The sequence below is a fragment of the Furipterus horrens genome, unplaced genomic scaffold, assembly GCF_987537825.1.
Source record: "Furipterus horrens unplaced genomic scaffold, mFurHor1.1.pri manual_scaffold_11, whole genome shotgun sequence".
Lineage (NCBI taxonomy): Eukaryota > Metazoa > Chordata > Mammalia > Chiroptera > Furipteridae > Furipterus > Furipterus horrens.
In genome coordinates, this window is record NW_028327181.1 from 43,524,045 (window position 1) to 43,546,311 (window position 22,267).

General features: G+C 38.1%; 1 protein-coding gene across 1 annotated transcript in view; it reads left to right on the plus strand.

Annotated features, from left to right (window-relative positions):
* NCOR1 (nuclear receptor corepressor 1) overlaps positions 1 to 22,267 on the plus strand; it is a 193,612-nt gene that overhangs the window by 108,773 nt on the left and 62,572 nt on the right. Inside the window, exons 17-20 of the mRNA XM_090292316.1 lie at positions 3,239 to 3,456; positions 5,371 to 5,433; positions 7,371 to 7,510; positions 19,460 to 19,586. Of these exons, the coding sequence (XP_090148442.1) occupies positions 3,239 to 3,456; positions 5,371 to 5,433; positions 7,371 to 7,510; positions 19,460 to 19,586 (548 nt within the window). The remainder of the gene's footprint in view (positions 1 to 3,238; positions 3,457 to 5,370; positions 5,434 to 7,370; positions 7,511 to 19,459; positions 19,587 to 22,267) is intronic.

Below are 22,267 nucleotides of genomic sequence, written 5' to 3' on the forward strand. Positions count from 1 at the left end.
CTACTTTAAGAAGATATCTATTTAAAAAAAATTTTTTTTTAGTTTTTCTGGTATGACATTTATACTCCCAGGTGGCCATTGGTTCTGCTCATATGAAACTACTGTATCTTGATTTTACTTTTTTTTTTAAGATCTGTAATTCATTTAACAAGCATTCATTTATTACTGATGTGAACTAGGTCTTATGGAGGATGCAAAAATACATAAGATATCTGCAATTCCCGGGTAGTTTATGACTTAATATGAGAAAATTGGCAAGATACAAGTAATACTTAGGAAAGAGAGAAAAGCCTGGAAGAAATGAGCAAAACTAATAAATTATGTTGAAAGATTGAGAAGAGGTTGAGGTTTCCTTCTCTGGAGAGTTTGAAGGACTTTATGTAGGAGCTAGTGGTGTAGGTAGGTAAAGTGAACAGCATGTGTAGGTGTGCTGCTTTGAGCGATGGTGGATAATGGCTTCATTAGACTGGAATGAATATAGGGTGCCTGAAAAAGAAAAGTGGAAAATGGATTGGGGTTAGATTATGTAAAGCCTTGATGAAAGCTAAAATGTAGACTTTATTAAGGAGGCTGTGTAGGAATAAGCAGGGTTTAGAATGGATGGAATGGTTTATTACCAAAGTTATTCTGATAGAATATTGATCTATTAGCAATATAGAATAGGTGGATTAGAGATAAAAGAGTCAGGGAGGCTGTTATAAAAAACCTTGGCTGGGGTACTCGGCAGCCGTCCATCTCGGGAGACGATGGTGTAGCTTCTTAAGAGTCTACCTGCACCGCCGAGAATGGCTGTGCAGTCCGACTCGGGAGTGACACGGTATCTGTCTCCTCCCGTGTTGAATCGACATCTTGTGATGACGCTGGAGTGTCCTCTCCAGTGGAGCTGAAGCTACAGAGCCTGGGCAGGGTGATATGGAGGGTCTGCTGTTGCCCATGCAGCAGACCCCCCCCTCTCTTCGCAGCTGAAGGATCCAAGGGAAAGACGGAGTCAATACAGCTTGGCTTCAGGTGCGCCGCAGGAGTTGCTGGTGTTGACTACAACGTCAAACCGCCTTAGGGACTCCGGCTCCGGATTTTCTGTCGGGGTTTACTCCCTTAGCCTTTCCCCTGAAGAGGTATGCCGCAAGGCAGCGGAGGTTTTTTGGAATCAGAGTTTTCCTTCTCTGATGTGCCCTGACTGGAAGATCGAACCAGCGACACTTAGCTCGCAGGCCGACGCTCAATCCACTGAGCCAAACCAGGCAGGGTAGGCTGGGGTACTAAGGTACTGAATAAATACATAGTGGTAGTAGAAATAGGGATGGTGAATTAGTGGGAGAAATAGTGAGATGAAATAACCAAAGTTTGGCGTTAGATAAATACAGGATGTAAAGAAACAGGAAAAGAGCTAAAGATGATGTCAAATCTGTGAACCTGGGTGATTATGAACATGGTGGTACTGTTCTTAAAGCAACAAATAGTTAAGAGAGTGAGGTGGAGCAAGGAGCAGGGTGCTGAGGATGAGCATGTTTTTGGATATTGATGGGAAATTCAGGTGGTTGGTTATTCCAGCAGGTAATTGGGAAAACAAGTCTGGATCTTAGGAGATTTAGGAGATTTGGGAAATGGGGTGTGAGCCTAGCAGAATTGATGCTTTAAGGCCGGAGTGAGCCTTGGGAAATCCCACTGTTAAAGGATCAGGGGGGAAAGACAGTCCCCAGAAGAAGAGCCAGAATAGCAGTAGGAATATTAGGGAAATGTGAAGTCCTAAAAGCAAAGTTGAGAAAGATATAAAAAGAATTATACTCAGTGTCAATTCCAGCAGAAGGAGTACTATAAAGAGAATTGAGAAAAGGTCATTTGATTTTACAGTTTTTAAGTTATTCATAACTTTTGACAGAACCTCTTTAATAGAAGGCTATAGTAGTAGCCAGAATGATAAGGAAATGAAAAAGTGAAGGGAGGGAGAACTACTACATGGTAATTTCAAGGGTAATTTAGAACTGAAGGGGAAACAATTATTGTTGAAGCTTTCTTTTTTTTTTTTATTTACTTTGGGGGGGGGAGTAACTTGGTAAGCCATAATAGGTGTTTACTTGAAGCAGGTTAAAAAAAAATCAACACCTTCCATTAAGCAAGAATAGTTAGTTGATTGAATATTGCCATCTACTCATTCATTTGCAAAAATGTACATTAAGCACCTTGCTTTATAAAAAAAAGTTTTTATTTTTCAAATAAAGTTGACATACAATATTACATTAGTTTCAGGTGTACAACTCAGTGATTAGACATATAATCTATGAAGTGGTGCCCCTGATAAGTCTGAGCACCTTGCTTTTAAATATAACAACCCTGGGAGGTAAGTAGTACAGAGAATGGTTTTCCAGTATTACATATAGTACTATTGCTGTTAATAGTAAGGACCACTTACTGTGTTTTCTCTAAGTCCCTGAGACTAGGATAAGCACTTTATAGTCTGAGGGAGGCTTAGCTTTTACAGTGCTTACTATGTTCCAGACACTGTTCTAAGCATTTTACATAAATTAATTTTTTTAATTCTCACAACAGCTCTATGAGGTATACTATTATTATCCTTACTTTATAGATGAGGAAAGCTGAGGTCCATGCAGGTAAGATTGCTTGTCCAAGGTCATTACAGGGCTAGTCAATACATAGAGCTCTGTATGAACCCAGGCAGCCTGGTTCCAGAGGCCATTTTCCTAACTACTAGGCCATACTGCCCTGTTTGCACATAACTGTATGGGAGAATATTGAACCTACTTTAATAAAACAGTGTTGTAGATTACTATTACAGAAAGGGCATCGGACATGGGGAGTGTCTGTTCCAGCTTCTCCATTTCACAAAAGAAAAAGCTTGTGTTGGAGCAAAGGCCAGAGATCCAGGACCCTTGCCTATTGGTGCACCCCTCTGCCATGGGAGTGCAGGAGTATGGGGCTTTCTGCTGCCATTCATTACTTCCTCAGAAAGAGTGTTCTTGTATCCAAGTCTGGTGATTTGAAATGTGTTTAAATTTTATGTCTATTAACGAATAAAACAAGCCTTTGTGAAATATCTTACTTTGAATCAACCAAAACTTCTCAAAATTGGGGCATAACAGAATTTTTCATACATTTTGTTTTAGTAACTAAGGGATTGGTTAATTTTATTCAATTTCTATTTAAAGAATTTTCAAAGCTGCCTTCTTTGATATATATATACTTTAAATCACACAAAATTTTTATTTGCTTTTGTTTTCAGAGAAAATACCAAGGAAAAGGACAAGACAGAAGGTATAGCAGAAGAAACTGAAGAGAGAGAGCAGGCGATACCTCGGGGGCGAAAGACAGCCAATAGTCAAGGCCGCCGAAAGGGCCGGATCACCAGGTCCATGACAAATGAAGCCGCTGCTGCCAGTGCTGCAGCTGCTGCAGCCACTGAGGAGCCCCCTCCACCCCTGCCACCGCCACCAGAACCCAGTGAGTGGGCAGATTGGAGTGAACAGGCCCTACGGTTGTTTGGGATTCTGTTTCGGTGCTAGGGTAGGGCAAGAGGGAACTCTGATACTGACAACCTAGAAGTGCAAGTCTGACCTTTACATTTTTCACATTTTTTTATAGGAAAGTTTTTTGTAAAAGAACAACAGCCCCAGTTTTGCTACCCTAATACAGCTGTTCCTTTTTACTCACTTAAAATCCTAGTGTACATGCTACTTTATTTTCTGATGTTTTAACTTGTCATATGTCATGAATATTTTCTAGATTTTCAGTGATCTCCAATTTTACTTTTTTGATGGCTGTGAAATGTTGGCATTGTGTTGTTCCCTGATGCACAATAATTTCCTGGACCATTGCCTATTGCTGAGTGACAAGGCTATCTCCTCCCCTTCTCTTAAACTAATATAAATAGCACTGTAATTAAAAAATAAATTCACATAGCGTTTTCTTTTCTGTTAAATTATTTTTCATAGGAAAAAATTCTTAGACAAGGGAATATTGGGTATTAGAGGCCAAGCATTTTTCTGTTACTGAGTATTATCTTACTAGTTTATAAACGATTATGTTATTGTTGAGAAACACTGTCAGTGGTTCATTGTTACCAATTTTACTATAACATTAAGTACAGAAGAAAACATAAGTTCTGGGAATGTCAAGAATGATGTGAGGGAAATAAATAGGCAAGCAGATTGGGCACATCACAAATGGCCTGCTTTGCTATCGAAATGGGAGCTTACAAAGATTTTTAAATAGAGGAATGCTTTGATTAGTTGGTGTTTAGAGAGATAACTGATGACAGCTGTGGAAATGGAAGCAGGACCAGCTAAAAAGGCATAGTAATGCATGCAGTGGCCCAGGCAGGGAGAGGATAGATTCAGGAAACTGGAATTGACAGTTATTGGATGTAAGTGGTTAATGGGAGGAAGGATTCAAAAATTAGTCTGAGGATCCTGTTAGTAATTCAAGTGACTGGGTGGATCGTAATACTGTTGAGAAGGGGAATATAGCAGAAGCTCATTTCAGGCCTGATAGCCCCAATTTTCATTCTGAAGTAAAACAGAAAGCATTCACCTGGCTGCTTTGGCTCAGTGGATTGAGCATCGGCCTGCGAGCCAAGTGTTGCGGGTTCGATTCCCAGTCAGGGCACATGACTAGGTTGCACGTCAGGTCCCCAGTTGGAGGCACGAGTGAGCAGCAACCACACAGTTAAAAAAAAAAAAAAAAGAGAAAGCATTCAGTTCATGATCCATCTGTATTTACTAGATGTCAGGCACTGAGGATGAACAGGAGAGCCTGCAAGCTCTGGCCAGGTGCCGTACACCAAGGGGTTGTGGGCTCTGTCCCTGGTCGGGGCACCTACAGAAGGCAACCGATTGATGTTTTTTTCTCACATTGATGTCTGTCTGTCTGTCTCTCTCTAAAAACAAAACAAAACAAAAAGATATATCTTCGGGTGGGGATTTAAAAAAAAGCCTCCAAGAGTTAGGAGGAGGTGGAGGAATCAGAGAATGGGAGAGAACTGCGCCTGGGTCAGAAGGTGGAGTATTGTTCCTTCCTTTGACATTTCAGGAGAGGAAGGATGGAGCTCTAGTAAGTGGGAAGGAACTGAGTGAAGTGGGACTTCTTAGAAAATAAATTGATGGTGTTCAAACAGGTAGATATAGATTAAACTTTAAAAAACATCGAGAAAGATCACAGAAATGTTGAAATTTCCCCTTTAGTTTGATTGGGGAAGAGACTGATATTATCCTGTTTCCATAGTTTCTTTCACCAAATGCTTTAAATAGGCTTTATGTCAGATAAATAGGTTACAGATTATGTGGTTGGTGCCATATAATCTATGGATGAAGGATTTAGCTTAATTTTTCTCTCCCTTATTGGGTTATTTCTCTTTAGTTTCTACAGAGCCCGTAGAGACATCTCGGTGGACAGAAGAAGAAATGGAAGTTGCTAAGAAAGGTAAATGATAGTTCAGATTCCTTAGGGCTTTTTTGTTTGCTTTAGGATTATTAATAATGAGATAGTGCTAATTTTGTAATAACAGAAATGTTCTTCCACAGTGATAACAAGAATTTAGAAGTAAACTTAAATAATTTTTTTGACCATGTTGTACCTTATAAGGTAACCCAGTGTGCCTTGTTGAAGAGGCCCACTTTTGAGGGATTTATGGTTCTCATTTTTATTAGAGAGCAAGTAGGCTATTTGCACTTTTCCAGAATAGTTGTGATTAAATGCTATTAAAATTGTTTTCGAAAGTATTTTCATATAAAAAAATCTGTATTTCTGTTATTTAAAAGTTGCATTGAATAGAGTGGTAAATACTTTTTTAGTTTTCATTTGGTAAGACATTTGATTATAAACTACTAAGAAATTGCATTGCAATTCAGAGAAGAGAGCATGAACTTTGTATAGATGTTTGAATCCTATCTCTGCCACTTTCATAGCTGTGTGGCCTTGATCTTACCCTGGAACATTATGGGTCTTATATTTTTTCATTGTTTCTTATTAATGTAATAAAAAATTGAACTGAAATTTCTTTTAGGATAAATTGGTTTATAAATAAATAATTTACTTTTTAAATAAAATCATTTTGAGAAAGATTAACTGATTCGGGGCGGGGGTTAAGTATTTACCTTATAGTTCTAGAGAGAAGTTACTGTAAATAGCTTGACTTTTAGTGACGTATTTCAGATTGACTTTTTGTTTAGCAGGTAATGAGTGATACATTTAAGAATCATATAAACCAACTTCACCAAAAATACAGCAATCTGAATTGTTCTTTTATTTGAAAATTGTTATGACTTTAAAACTTGTGATTGGTCCTGATTACATGTTGAACTTCTTAAAAGATTCATATATTCTCATCTGATCATCAAAACGTCAGTGAAATAAGTATATATGAGCTACATCAATCTTTTCAGTACTTATACTTACATATGACTGTTTAGTCACCACTCTTTTATCTTTTATTCATATATCGAGCAAGATTTAGAAATGATTTTTCTGTTGTTATTAAGGAATCTTGATTATTAACCTTGAGAAACTGATGTTTTACTATAAATTCTTAAATTTGTACTGGAAGTTTTTGCTTGGGTACATCTGTATCTAAAGTATATCTCTGGCTGTATAGCTCTTGTGTATACATTTATATACATACACCCGTGTTCCTTGCACATATGTATGTGTGTGTATGTGTGCATAGATATATTACTTGATGAATGAACTGTCAGATGGCATAGGTTTCTGTAATGCATTGTATTAACAACAGATGTTTTCAAACTGGTTAAATTTTTTGAGGGCATTCCTTGATTGTGAATGTACTGAAGACATGCTGATTATCCATGGAGGCGTGCACGCGCGCGTGCACACACACACACACACACACAGTGGGGCAAAAGTAGGTTTACAGTTGTGAGTATGCGAAAGTTTATTCTTGCATTATTATTTAATTATTGTATTATTTTTTATATGAACAAATGTAAACCTATTTTTACCCCACCCTGTATATATCTGTGTTAGTCATTTATATTTGATTACTTCATTAACTTTATAATGATACACTGTTCTCAAAGATTTAGAGTGCCTTATCAATCAGTTTACAAGTGTTGGAACCATTGCTGTGTGTCCAGCATTGTCCTAGCCCTCTGGGAGGGACATGAAGGTAAAGGTGAATCCTTTCACTAATGAACATATGTTAATTTGGGTAGAAAAATAGAGCTGTTAGTGAGTTTTGTATCAATATATATTTCAGTAAGTATTGAAGTATATCAATAAATAATTGAAAAAAACATTTAGGTTATTGATTGTGATACAGTGATTAAGTTGATTTTATTTTTTCTCTTGTTTGCTTTATCAGGTTACTGTTCATTAACATTTGGTCTGTTTTTACAATACAGGTCTAGTAGAACATGGTCGTAACTGGGCAGCAATTGCCAAAATGGTGGGAACTAAAAGTGAAGCTCAATGTAAAAACTTCTATTTTAACTATAAAAGGAGACACAATCTTGACAATCTCTTGCAGCAGCATAAACAGAAAGTGAGTATATCAGGCTGGTCAGGCTTTTCCTTACTATTTTTTACTTACAGTTTTTTGTTTGTTTTTGAGCTTCGAAGATTGGATTTGAGAGAAACTTTTGAAACTTATATTTTTACTTATTCCATTTACCTGTAAAAAATAGTTTCTTTGGACAAGTTGTCTATTTATTTACTGCCAAAGGAATAAAATTTCTGTTTGCAGTAATGAGAATTCGGTAATTTTAAATTATTGTAGACTGGATTTGAAAAATAGAAGCCTTTGAGAGTTTGAACTGAAAATTGTAGTTTTGAGTGCTTTTAACAATGTTGAATGAGTTGATTGGCATATTACAAAACATTTTCTCAGGAAGATTACGTGGGATAAAAACCAGAAGTGTAAGATTACTGAAAGTTTCTTAACAAGGAAATTTCAATGTTCTCAATCTATAGGGCTCTTTAAGGGTTTATGAGCTCAAGACTATTTTCATAAAGTCTTAAGATGTTATTTATTTTTAACACTACATTGACGTTTGCCTGATGGTTGAAACCAGCAGTTGTGAGTAAGAAGGCTGGTGTCTTAGCATGAGTCATGACAGGACACCACTGCACTAAGTATTCAACATATGCCAAACTCCAAGTATTTGCAATCTTTTTTTTCTGATGTATTAATTTATTTTGCTTTCATTTTTTCCCCCACTAAATTTTTTGTTTGTTTGTTTTTCTATTACAGTTTCCCACTTTTTTCCCCATTGCTTCCCCACACCCTGCCCACCCCTTCTCCCAGTCAGTTCCCACCCCGTTGTTCATGTACATGGGTCATTTATAGATGTTCTTTGACTAGACCCTTCCCATTCTTACCCCACTTCTTGGCCTCCCCCCTCCCCCCGTCACTGTGAGTCTACTTGTTTACATGCCTCTGGTTCTATTTTGCTCATTTGTTTGTATTGTTCATTAGTCTCCTGTAATAGATGATAGCATATGGTATTTTTCTTTCATTGCCTGGCTTATTTTGCTAAGCATAATTCTCTTTAGTTCCATCCATGTTGTTGCAAATGGCAGGAGTTCCTTCTTTCTCTCTGCTGCGTAATATTCCATTGTGTAAATGTACCACGTTTTTTTTGATCCACTCATCTACAGATGGGCAGTTAGGCTGTTTCCAGCACTTGGCTATTGTAAATAGCGCTGCTATGAACACTGGGGTGCATAGGTTCTTTTGAACTGGTGTTCCAGGATTCTTCTGGTATAATCCTAGCAACGGAATTGCTGGATCAAAAGGCAGTTCCGTTTTTAGTTTTTTGAGGAAATTCTATGCTGATTTCCACAGTGGCTACACCAGTCTGCATTCCCATCAACAGTGCACCAGGGTTCCTTTTTCTCCGCATCCTCACCAGCACGTGTTTGTTGATTGGTTGATGATGGCCATCAGACAGGTGTGAGGTGGTAACTCACTGTGGTTTTTATTTGCATCTCTCTAATGACTAGTGATGTTGAGCATTCTTTCATGTGTCTGTGGACCCTCTGTATGTCCTCTTTGGAGAAGTATTTGTTCAGATCCTTTGCCCACTTTTTAATTGGGTTGTCTGTCTTCTTGGTGTTGAGTCGTATAAGTTCTTTATATATTTTGGAGATCAATCCCTTGTCTTAGGTATCATTGGCAAATATATTTTCCTATATGGTTGGTTCCCTTTTCATCTTCCTGATGTTTCCTTGTGCTGAGCAGAAAATCTTTAGTTTGATGTAGTCCCATTTGTTTATTCTTTCCTTTATTTCCCTTGCCTTAAGAGATATATCAGTGAAAATATTGCTATGTGGGATATCTGAAATGTTCCTGCCTATGTTTTCCTCTAGGACTTTTATGGTGTGACTGCTTACATTTAAGTCTTTGATCCATCTTGAGTTTATTCTGGTATATGGTGTAAGTTGGTGGTCTAGTTTCATTTTTTTGCACGTCTCTGTCCAGTTCTCGCAACACCGTTTGTTGAAGAGCCTCTTTCACTCCATTTTATGTTCTTTCCCCCTTTGTCAAATATTAGTTGACCATATAGGCCTGGGTTTCTGGGCTCTCTATTGTGTTCTGTTGATCTATGTGTCTGTTCTTATGCCAGTACCAAACTGTTTTGATTACCATGGCCTTGTAGTATAGTTTGATATCAGGTATTGTGATTCCTCCTACTGTGTTCTTCCTCCTCAAGATTGCTGTGGCTATTCAGAGTCTTTTTTGGTTCCATATAAATTTTTGAAGTATTTGTTCTAGATCTGTGAAATATGTTGTTGGTATTTTAATAGGGATTGCGTTGAATCTATAAATCGCTTTGGGTAGTATGGACATTTTAATGGTGTTGATTCTTCCCATCCATGAGCATGGTATACGCTTCCATTTATTTGTATCTTCCTTAATTTCTTTCTTCAGTGTTATGTAGTTTTCTGAGTACAGGTCTTTTACCTCCTTGATTAAGTTTATTCCTAGGAACTTTATTTTTCTTGTTGCTATAGTAAATGGAATTTTTTTTAAGTTTCTATCTCTGATATTTTATTGTTGGTGTACAGAAATGCCTTCGATTTCTGAATATTGACTTTGTACCCTGCTGTTTTGCCAGATTCATTTATTAGGTCGAGTAATTTTTTCATGGGGTCTATAGGGTTTTTTATGTACAGTATGATGTCATCTGCAAATGACAGTTTTAGTACCTCTTTTCCAATTTCGATGTCTTTTATTTCCCTTTGTTGTCTGATTGCTGTGGCTAGAACTTCCAAGACTATGTAGAATAGGAGTGGAGAGAGTGGACATTCTTGTCTTGTTCCTGATCTCAGGGGGAATGCTTTCAGTTTTTGCCCATTGAGTATGATTTTGGCTTCAGGTTTCTTGTATATGGACTTTATTATGTTGAGGTATGCTCCCTCTATTCCCATTTTTCTGAGTGTTTTTTTCATAAATGCACATTGTACTTTATCAAATGCTTTATCAGCATCTATTGATATGATCATGTGGTTTTCGTCTTTTTATTTACATGGTGTATTACGTTTATTGATTTGTGAATAATAAACCATCCTTGCATCCCTGGGATGAATCCCACTTGATTGTGGTGTATGATCTTTTTAATGCGTTGCTGGATCCAGTTTGCCAATACTCTGTTGAGGATTTTAACATCTATGTTCATCAGCGATATTGGCCTGTAGTTTTCTATCTTTGTTGTGTCTTGATCTGGTTTTGGAATTAGTGTAATACTGGCTTCATAAAAAGAGTTTTGGAATCTTCCCTCTTCTTGGATTTTTTGGAATAGTTTGAGAAGGGTAGGAGTTAGTTCTTCCCTAAATGTTTTGTAAAATTCACCTGTGAAGCCATCTGGTCCAGGGCTTTTGTGTGCCGGGAGTTTTTTGATTACTGATTCAATTTCACTAGTTGTTATTGGTCTGTTCAGGCTTTCCGCTTCTTCTTGATTCAGTTTAGGAAGATTATATGTTTCCAGAAATTTGTCCATTTCATCTAGAGGTTGTCGAATTTTTTGTGATAACAGTTGTTTGTAGTAATATCTTACAACCCTTTGTATTTCTGTGGTATCGGTTGTGATTTCTCCTCTTTCATATCTGATTTTATTTATTTGGGTCCTCTATCTTTTTTTCTTGATGAGCCTGGTTAAAGTCTTGTCGATTTTGTTTATCTTTTCAAAGAACCAGCTCCTACTTTTGTTGATCTTTTGAATTGTTGTTTAGTCTCTCATTTAGTTCTGCTCTGAACTTGATGATTTCGTCCTCCTACTCTGGGCTTTGTTTGTTGTTGTTCCTCTAGTTCTTTTAGCCATAGGGTGAGGTTTTTTATTTCAAATTCTTCTATCCCTCTTAGGTAGGCCTGTATTGCTATGAACTTTCCTCTCAGGGCTGCTTTTGCTGTGTCCCATAGGTTTTGGGTTGTTGTGTGTTCATTATCATTTGTTTCCAGAAACTTTTTGATTTCTTCCTTGATGTCATTGTTAACCCATTCATTATTTAATGGCATGTTATTCATTCTCCGTGAGTTTGAATGTTTTTGAGTCTTCCTTGAGGTTGATTTACAATTTCAAGACATTGTGATCTGAGAAGATACTTAATATAATTTCAATTTTCTTGAATTTGTTGGGGCTTGTTTTGTGTCCTACCATGTAATCTGTCTTTGAAAATGTTCCATGTGTACTTGAAAAGAATGTATATTTTGCTTCTTTGGGGTGAAAAGTTCTATATAAATCAATTAAGTCCATTTGATCTAGAGTGTTGTTCAATGCCTCAATATCTTTGGTGTTTCTTTGCTTCAAAGATCTGTCCATTGTTGACAATGGCGTGTTAAAGTCCCCTACTATGAGTGTGTTGCTGTCTATATCCTTCCTGAAGTCTTTCAGAATTTTCCTTACATATTTGGGTGCTCCTATGTTGGGTGCATGATGGCTTTTTCCCTTAAGTATTATGAAATGTCCTTCTTTGTCTTTTTTTATGGTCTTTGCTGTAAAATCTGTTTTGTCTGATATAAATATTGCTACCCCAGCTTTTTTTTCATGCCCATTTGGTTGAAATATTTTTTTCTATCCATTCACTTTCAGTCTGTGTAAATCTTTTGTTCTGAGGTGGATCTCTTGTAGACAGCATATATGGAGGAGACAGATACGATGTCACTCCCGAGTCGGACTGCACAGCCATTCTCGGCGGTGCAGATAGACTCTTGGGAAGCTACGCCATCGTCTCTCGAGACGGACGGCTGCCGACGACGACGACGACGGATGGGGGTCATGCTTTCTAATCCATTCAGCTACCCTGTGTCTTTTGATTGGTGCATTTAATCCATTTACATTTAAGGTTATTATTGATAGGTACTTATTCATTGTCATTTTTCCCCTTTGTACTCGTGTTCCTCTAGAGCTGTCTCTCTCTGTTTCTTTATCTTCTTAAAGCAGACCCTTTAGCATCTCTTGCAGTGCTGGTTTGGTGGAGATGTATTCTTTTATCTTGGAAACTCCTTATTTCACCTTCCATTTTGAATAAGAGCCTTGCTGGGTACAGTTGTCTTGGTTGTAGGCCTTTGTTCTTCATTGCTTGGAATATTTTTTGCCATTCCCTTCTTGCTTGTAGTGTTTCTGTTGAAAAATCTGATGCTAGCCTTATTGGAGCTCCTTTGTATGTTACTAACTGTTTCTCTCTTGCTGCTTTTGGGATTCTCTCTTCGTCTTCTAATGTTGCCATTTTAATTATGATGTGTCTTGGAGTGGGCCTGTTGGGGTTCATCTTCATTGGGATCCTCTCTGCTTCCTGGACTTGCGTGACTTTTTCTCTCATCAAGTTAGGGAAGTTTTCTGTCATTAGTTTTTCAAACAGGTTTTCAATCCCTTGCTTCTCTTCCTCTCCTTCTGGTGTCCCTATGTACAGATATTATTATGTTTCATGTTGTCCTGCAGCTGTCTTACAACCTCTTCATTCTTTTTCAGTCTATTTTCATTTTGTTGCACTATCTGGAAATATTTTTTTATGTTTTCCTCCAGCTCGCTGATCTAATTTTCTGCTTCCTCTAGCCTGCTTTTAATTCCTCCTTCTGTGTTCTTCAATTCGGAAATTGTATTCTTCATTTCCTTCTGGCTCTTATTGATAGCTTCTATGTCCTTTTTCATGCTGGTGAAATTCTCAGTAAGTTCCTTGTAATTTTTTTGGAGTTCTTTGTAGTTTTCTTTGGGCTCCCGTGTAATCCACGTTTTGAATTTCTTGTCTGATAGTTTGCTTTCCTGTATTTCATTTAGCACTCTTTCTGGGGATTTCTCCTTTCCTTTCGATGGGGGATTGTTTCTCTGTCTCCCCATTTTTGTGACTCTTATTGTTTGTTGCTGTTTTTTAGATTGATCTCCACTTCCTGGAACTACCCCTGGTGGCGTCAGATTGTGCACCAGTGTGGGCCTAGGCAGCCTGTTGGAGACTACCAGGGATCTACTGCCTTTGTCTGTCTCCTTTCATTGTTAATCTATTCAATCTGTGATCAGCTGTCAGCCTTAAGCACCGAGGGTGGGGCAGATTAATTCCTGCAGGCGGGGCTTTTGCTTCCCCTTCAGGCTGATGCCACTTGAAGGGGAGTGGTCTGCCTGCAGCACGGGGAATGAGTCAGCACTGGGACTCGGTCAGCTGCTCCCTCAGTTCTCTCCCCAAAGCCTCCGCCCCAAATTCTCCCCAAGCGTCTCCAGTCCTCTCTGCCCTCCCTCTGCTTGAGCCCAGGGTAAGTGGGGGCCAAAATATTTTCGTACATGACCCGTTTAATAGCTCTTTGTCTCCAGCTGTTTCTTTCAGGCAAGCAAAAACGCTGTGGCTTTTCTCTTTTCTCAGCTGGATACTATTTTACTTTCCACTCTGTTGCTGTAGGCTGGGAAGCCCAGCTGGGGGTTTAGACCCTGCCCTTCTCAGGGGGAACCCCCAGTTGCTGAGCTGTTTCTCAGTCCCTTCAGCTGCCGCTCGTGGGAGCCCAGCCAGCCCTTCCACGTCTCCGCACTCCCTACCGGTCACGTTGTGATGAGGTGGCCTTTTCTGTCTCTCCGTGGCTATAAGACTTCTCTCCAGCTGGTGTTCGGTTGGTTATTCCAGATTGTTACGGCTACATAGGCGAGATTGAACACTCTGAAGCGGTGTATAAAGTTAAGCAAAGGATTTTTAATATTGGCCAGGAGTTGGGCAGACCCTGAGCAGGTCTCTAACATGCTCCAACCTACAATGGAGTCTAAACGCTGGGCTTTTATACTGGTGCAGTCTCTTTGTTTCTTCTTTGGCGGCAAACAGTCTTAGGAAGAGGGTGCTGGGCAGGACTGCAGGAATGTCTTGGCAGTAACAGGAACAGAAATTCGCAAGGCTAAAGGTTATCTTCGACGGCAGCATAGCTCTTCAGCCAGGGACGAACTCCCTGTGAGGCAATTTATTTTCAAAGGGCTAGACATTCTGCAAAGCACAACCTTCACAAATGTTATAAACCAGACACAAGCAAGCAAATGGGAGGTGATAGAGGCTGAAGTCCTTTTAGCTTGTAAATCACTAATTGCTATAACACTCCTTCTTACATTCCTTTTTCCAAGGCCTTTTAGCAAGTCCTTGCTACTTCTTACAAAGAACATTTAAAGCCCTTACATACTTATATATTGAAACTTTTTACAGGGAATATTTGGTGCCCCTACACAGATGATTTCTCCACAATTAAGTTGTAATTCCAGACTGGTCCTGGGAGGAGTTAGTGTAGCTTGCACTTAGTCCTCTGCCATCTTGGATCTGCCCTGCAATTTTTTAAGCCAGTCTCACTTAAGAATGTTCTTGATGAAGCAATAAAAATGAGCTTTCCTAAACAAATCTTGACAGTTGGGTACATGTCTGCGTGGTGAAATGGGAATTGTGCATAAAGCTCTTCTACTCGCTACCAAAGTATGATTGCGCTCTCAAGGAGAAGCACTTTTGAAAATTGAGTTCCAAGCCTCTCTTTTTTCATGAAATATAACAAACTATGGTTTTTCAGACTGGATATTTTGCAGAAGTTTTCTTAAAGATGAGTGAGCCTTCCAAAGAAAACAACTCATACCATTTGTTGCCACTTATTATTATTACTATTATTTTAATATTTATCATATTTTTTCCATTACCATTAGGCCCCTTTACCCCCTCCCCCCAGCAGTCAGAACACTGTTGTCCGTGTCAGTGAGTCCTTTTTCCTTTTTGCTCGATCCCTTTACCCCCTGAATCCCCCCACTAGCTGTCATCTGCTCTCTTATGAGTCTGTCTCTGTTTTGCTGTTAGTTCAGTTTGTTCAGTAGCTTCTACATAGGAGTGAAATCGTATGGTATTTTTTAATTTTGAGCTTTCAAACAATAATTAGAATTTTGGTAAATGCGTATCTCTTACCCTGAACTTAACATATTCCCAATACTCAGACTTCTCTGATGAGATCAGTGGTAATAATAAGTAATGTGATATTTTTAATTATAAAAATCTGCCTAACTCAGTATTTTCTAAAGAGATCAGTTCATAATGTCCCAGTGGATATCCGATATGTCTAAAAAAGTCATAAAATGATTTTTAATACACCGAAGTGCAAGACGGATGAGTGGTTTATAACAGAGCACAAGAGTGTGTCAGCAAGGGTTGCTGGCTTCATGTTGCAGCTGACTTTTGAGAAATGTCTGCTTGCCCCGTCCGGTGCAGTATCAAAGAATAGCGTTCACGGCGAACTGAAAAGACTGTTAAATACACGTTCGTTTTCAAACTACACATCTCTGTGAGGTAAAATTTCTTAAAATGTACCCTAACCAAAGCAGTTATAGCTCCATGGATTAGATTACATGTATGAGCGCATTTGAGAATTATGCCATTTCCTAGTAAGGCAGACATTAGAGATTTTCAAAAACATAAAACAATGCTACTTTTTTCTCTTAAGTTATTTTTTTTTGGAAAGTAATTACTTTTTATTTAAAAAGTGTTCTTTATGGTGACATGTAATGAGTTTATTATTGTTATTTTTAAATGAATTAATATTTTAAATGTTTCTCAGTTTTAATTTAAAATATAGTAAATATCAGTATATATCACTCCTGAACAAAAACTCTTTAGGGTCTTGAATACTTTTACAGGGTTGTGTTCTTAGATCAAAAAGCATGAGAATCATTAAGACTGATAGAATGGGTTGGGCTCGGCCTCAGGGCAAGGCAGGCGCTTCTTCAGAAAGCCAGGGGCCCTGAAAGGGCAAGTGCTGGGAAGCGTGGTCTTGGTCACTGGGCCAACTCAGAGATGGCAAGGAAAAGGCTGGCACAGGACGGAGCACTAGTTTTTCCACGAACGTTGTGTCTGTGTACAAGAAAACTATGTAAAAGATTTTAATATCCTTGGAAAAGATCTTTGAAAAGTATAATAATTGACAACTCACCACAAGCCTTTGCATATCAGGTGAAAACAGAGTTCCTAAACAAACTCAGATAAAAAAATACAACGAGGGCAGATGCTTCCAAATAGAATGGGAGAAGAACAGAGTTTTTACTGGTGGAATTTCCCTGTTTAGTGTCATCTTTTAGAATTAGAAATACTAACTAAATTAGTATATTCCTTGAAGAATTTTTTAAAATAAAACACAGGATAGAAAAATCTGAGTAAGAAGGAGCTATAAAATATGTATCATTTAATAGCATTTTTACCAGTTGTTACTTTTGTAATTTAATCATGAACATGTTTGAGGTATACAAATAGCTTATCCATGTTCTTCTGGTCTATATAATTTGACATTCTGAAATATTTTCTGAGAAGACTATTTGTCAATATATTTGTACTCTTTGTCAGTGTTTCTTTGGAAGTATAACCACTACTAGAGATGAGCCATTCTTGCAAGATACATTTTACATCATTATTATGTTCATATGATATGTCTGAGATTTGCTTAACTATAAATCAGTGCAGAACAGGGATGGTGGGAAGTGGGTTGGGCGCCAATGAAGCAGAATTTGCCCCTAACTTCTGGATGTGTTTTAAAATTTCCATAATAAAAACTAAAAACGAAAAAAAAAGAATGCTATAATAGGTAATAAAAATGCATATGCATATTTAAACTGATTAAGATTGAGCTATAATAAGAGTATATGGAGTATAACATTGACTGGTTAAAAAGTTACACACGAAAGAGGTTTTAGGTTAAGAATAACGAATGCAAGAGTTAAAACGTGCTGTGGCAACTAAACCATAAAGAAACCAACAACAAAGAATCTACTGAGGAGAGGCTTGACTTCAAAACCATTGAAGTATTCTGGGAAAAAAATCAAAGAATGAATCAGACATGTTAGATATACATCGTATTATTAGATCTCTTAAGAGAAACAGAACCAACAGGGGGGTGTGTGTGTGTGCACGCACACGCACACACGCACGCACGCGCAGAGCAGGAGAGAGGAAGCATGAGACATTTATTTTAAGAAATTGGCTCATGACTCTGGAGGCTTGTTGAGTACAAAGTCCAATGCGATAGGCTGATAGGCTGGGTACTCACAAGAGTTGTAGTTGGAGTACAAAAGCAGTCTGCTGGCAGAATTCCCTCTTGCTAGGGGGTAGGGTGAAGGGAGCTGTCAATCTTAGTTGTATTAAGGCTAAAGGTTCACCCCACATTATGGAAGGTAATCTGCTTAACTTGGAAGCCTATGATTTAAGTTTTAATTTTGTCCATAAAACACCTGCACAAAAATTTTTGTCTAACATGTTTGACCACATATCTGGATACTATGGCCCAGCCAAGTTGATACATGAAATTACCATCACAAATGTCTTTAAAATTTCTTGTTCTGATCCTCTTATTGACTGATGGATTGATTTTAGAGAAAGAGAGAAACATGAGTTTCTTGTTCCACATATTGATGCATTCATTGCTTACTTCTTGTATGTGCCATGACTGGGGATTGATCCCACCACCTTACTTTGGCTTATTGGGATGGTGCTCTAACCAACTGAGCTACCAGGTCAGGACTGTTTTGATCTTCTTTTTTTTTTAATCCTCACCTGAGGACATGCTTATTGATTTTAGAAAGTAGGCAAGGGAATGAGAGAAACATCTATGTGAGAGAGAAACATCGATGGGTTGCTTCTCATATGCTCTCCAACCAGAGATAAACTGAACCTAGGCATGTGCCCTGACTGGGAATGGAACCCGCGACTTTTTGATTTATGGGACTGTGCTCCAACCAACTGACCACAATGGCCAGGGCCTGATCATTTTAATTACTACTTAAATAGGACAGTAGTCTTTTAAGAAAAGATCTCAGGAAACCATGACAAAATGTCTAATACCCGTTCAAACTCAGTGGAAGATATATGAGGTCTGTTCTGAAAAAGTCCACCATTGTTAATATAACGGGAATGGTTTGCACAACATCGATGTAGCATGGCAGCCAAAGAGAGTAGACTGGAAAGCGCATGTGTGAACAATGATGACTTCACTGTACTAGTCAGTGAGGGTGGTAGACACTGTTGAGTGAGCATGTGTGCTGTGTGGCCACCACATTCAGAATGACAGAACAAGTAGAGCAATGAATCTGCGTCAAAATTTGGGCTAAGCTTGAACATTCCTCCATGGAAACGATTTGGATGATTCAGAAGGCCGCAGCTGTGGGCAGCTGGTGATTGGCAGCTTCATCACAACAATGTGCCCACTCATGCATCACTTCCCATTCTTGTGCAGAATTTTTTGATGAAACATCAAATCACCCAGGTGACTCAGCCCCCGCTAAGGCCCAGATTTGTGGCGCCCTATGACTTCTGGCTTTTCCCAAAACTCAAATCACCTTTGGAAGGGAAGAGATTTCAGACCGTCGATGAAATTCAGGAAAATACAATGGGGCAGCTGACGGTGATTGGGAGAACTGAAGTCCCAAGGTGCCTATTTTGAAGGGGACTGAGCACCATTGTTCTATGTGCAATGTTTTTTGTATCTTCTATCTTCTTCAATAAATGTCTGTTTTTCATAGTACGTGCCTGGATACTTTCTGAACAGACCTTGTATATGTACTATATTTCTTTATTTGAATTATTACATTAAAATTAATATATAGTCAAGAAAATGCTTGAAAAAAGAGGACATTATTGTTTGTGAAGATTCTACTTTTAACTTGTTTTTATTAGCAAGTAAATTATATGTTATTTTTATTAGAACAAATTAATTAGAGGGGGAGGAGAACAGTTTTGTGATTTGGGGTTCTTATACATGCAAAGTGGTCAGTAGTTTAAAACGTGGTTCCGATGTTACTTTGGCTCAATGCGATGAAAGGAGTTCATCCACACAGAGGTCTGGTGAGTGGTTCCCTAGGGAGCTGTACTTTAACCCGAACAGATGTCAGACGTGCAGCCTTCTGTTTAGAATGTGCGTGTGTATTATTGTTCTCTGTGATTTCAAATATGAAGAGGTTTCTTTCTTTCCTTTTTGTTATTTAAACCATAAATAACTTACTTGAATATTTTTTTACTATAGACTTCTCGAAAACCTCGTGAAGAACGAGATGTGTCTCAATGTGAAAGTGTAGCTTCCACTGTTTCTGCTCAGGAAGATGAAGATATTGAAGCCTCCAATGAAGAAGAAAACCCAGAAGACAGTGAAGGTATCTTAAAATCTTAAATTTAGTTGTGACTTCTGCTAGCCCATATATGTAATTTTTAGCTTAGTGACTTGACTAGTTAGGAATTGCTTCATTAAGAAAATAATACGTCAGTGTTTTTTCATGGCACAGAGACGTTAAACTTGGATGTAATGTGTTTATTTGTTCAACAGATAATTATAGCACCATCTTAGGTCCAAGTGCTACAAACTGAACATCTTGAAAATGGCAGTCAAGCTTCAAACACTTAAGTGCAAACATCAGTATTTCCTGTCTTTTTGATAGTAGTAGCCATTCTAATCGGTGTTGGGTGACTGCTACTCTCTAACTGCACTGTTCCTTTGCTATTCTGGACTGCTATGCCCCCAAATGTGCCCATTGCGTCATTTTCTCACATACTTCAGGCCTCTGCTGAAATGTCACCTTGCCTCTCAAATACCTCCTTACCAACTGGTTCCCCAGTTCTGTTATTTATTCACTGAACTTACTACCTCCTGATATTTACTATTGTCTGTTTTATACTAGAATGTAGGCTCCATGAAAATGTAGTTTGGGGTTTTCACTGCTGTGTCTGTCACCAGTACTTCAGGTAGCTAAATTGTCCTCAGTTTTCCTAACTTATTTTCCAGAAGTTTATAAAAACCTATTCAGTTTGGAATTTTTGTTATGTATAGTGTAAGATAGAATCTATGTTTTTCTTTCAAAGAGAGTTAGTTTATTAAATTAGTCATTCTTTACCCACTGATTTAAAATACCATTTTGATATATTAATTTACCATTTACTTTAGGATCTGGTCTTAGCCATTGCCTTTCGTACCACCGATTTATCTTGTCTGTGCTGTGACAGTTTCAGACACGTCGTGATCCATCGGCTTTATAATAAGATTGGACTCGGGAGAGGCAAATCGCTTTGAATCTAGTACTTTGCATACGTTTTATTGGATTTTCTCAGGGAGTTACTTTTTCATATAAGCTATAAGTTGGTTTATCTAGTTTTAAGAAAGTTTTCTTAGAACTATTGGGATTCTCATTTGAGGTATAAATTTTAGGGAGATTTAAATTTTTATGTTTTAGTTTAAGAAGATAATTAAAAAACAATGCTCTAGTGAACATCTGTATCTACTATTTATAACAGTAACCAATTTAATTTAATAATGAAGGAAAGGTGAAGTAAATCTTAACACACATTCACAACCATTTATTCACATTATACTTTAGCAAATATTTGAGTCTGTTGTGTGCTAGGCACAGTACTTGTCACAAGGACTTAAGTGTTAGCAAAATACATGATTTCTGCCCTTACAGTGTTTATAGCCTAGTGGAAGCAACAGCCAGAAACCTATTAATTGTGAATAAATGTAAAATTGTAACTGTAACCAGGACATATGTTTTAAGAGCCATAGTAGCAAAATTTAACTTTGTTAAGGAAATGATAGAAGGCTTTTTTAAAAGCATGTGATATTTGAGGACATATCCCAAGGAAAAGCAGGTGAAAGCCATTTCAGTAGGAGTAAATGGCATGTGTGAAGTCTGAGGTAGAAGACGTGGGGGCAGTCACCGAAACTGAGAATGGGCCAGCGATCATGGAATACAGAGAGAATACAGGGCGCGAGGTAAAGCGGCAGCGGTTGGCCCGGGCCCGCCAGCCTGGGCCTTGTAACAAGACCCGACTCAGAATGTTGGAACTTCATCCTAAGAGAATGAGGTTGTATTGAAATGTTTTAAGAGGTAATAAAAGAGGTTGGAAAGGGGTGGGAGAGAGTGCAAGCGAATTTAGGTAAGGTCTGGCTTTTAAAAAGCATTGTTGTAGAGGATGTGCTGAGGTGGAAGGCTAGAAGAAAAGTCATATTTGGGCTAGAATGGCGGTAGTGAAGTTGACCAGAACTGGATAGATTCGGGGAATGTTTATAGAGAAAATCTGTGAGACTTGTCTAGGCAAGATATGGGAACATGTGAGAGGAACATTTAAAAGGTTTATGGTTTGTGCCCAGGCTGGTGTTGGCTCAGTTGGTTAGAGCATTGTCTCATGAACAAAGAGGCTGTGGGTTCGATTCCCTGTCAGGGCATGTACCTGGGTTGCAAGTTTGGCGTTTCTCTTGTCACGTTGATGTTTCTCTCCCTCTTGCACTCCCCACCCTTCCTCTCTCTCTAAACCAATTTAAAAAATAAATAAAAGTAAAAGGTTTCTGATTTGTTGAACTGAATAGTAAATTAAGTGTAAAACGTTGAATTTCTGATCTCTTTGAGACATTTAGATAAAAATGTGAAAGCATTAAAAGTATACTTATAAAATGATACAGATGATGTGGGGAAAGACCAGTGTTGCGACATAACGTTAAACTTCGGTAACGTTATTATAGAGCCTTGCTGACCGGTGTGGTGACTGGTGAGGTCTTGAAATGTGGCCAGTGCAAATTAAGATGTGCTAAGTATGCAAAATATTGTCAGATTTTGAAGATGTAGTACTAAAAAAGGTAAACTATCTTATTACTAGCTTTCTGTATTGATTACATGTTTAATATTCAGGACAATTGCTTTAATAAAATGTATTATTAAAGTTAATTTTACTGATCTCTCTCTGCTTTTTTAATGAGGTCATCAGAAAACTTAAAATTACAGATGTTTCTTGCATTATATTTCTGTCAGAAGCTGCTGTTCAAGGGTGTCAACTCTCCTGGTAAAAA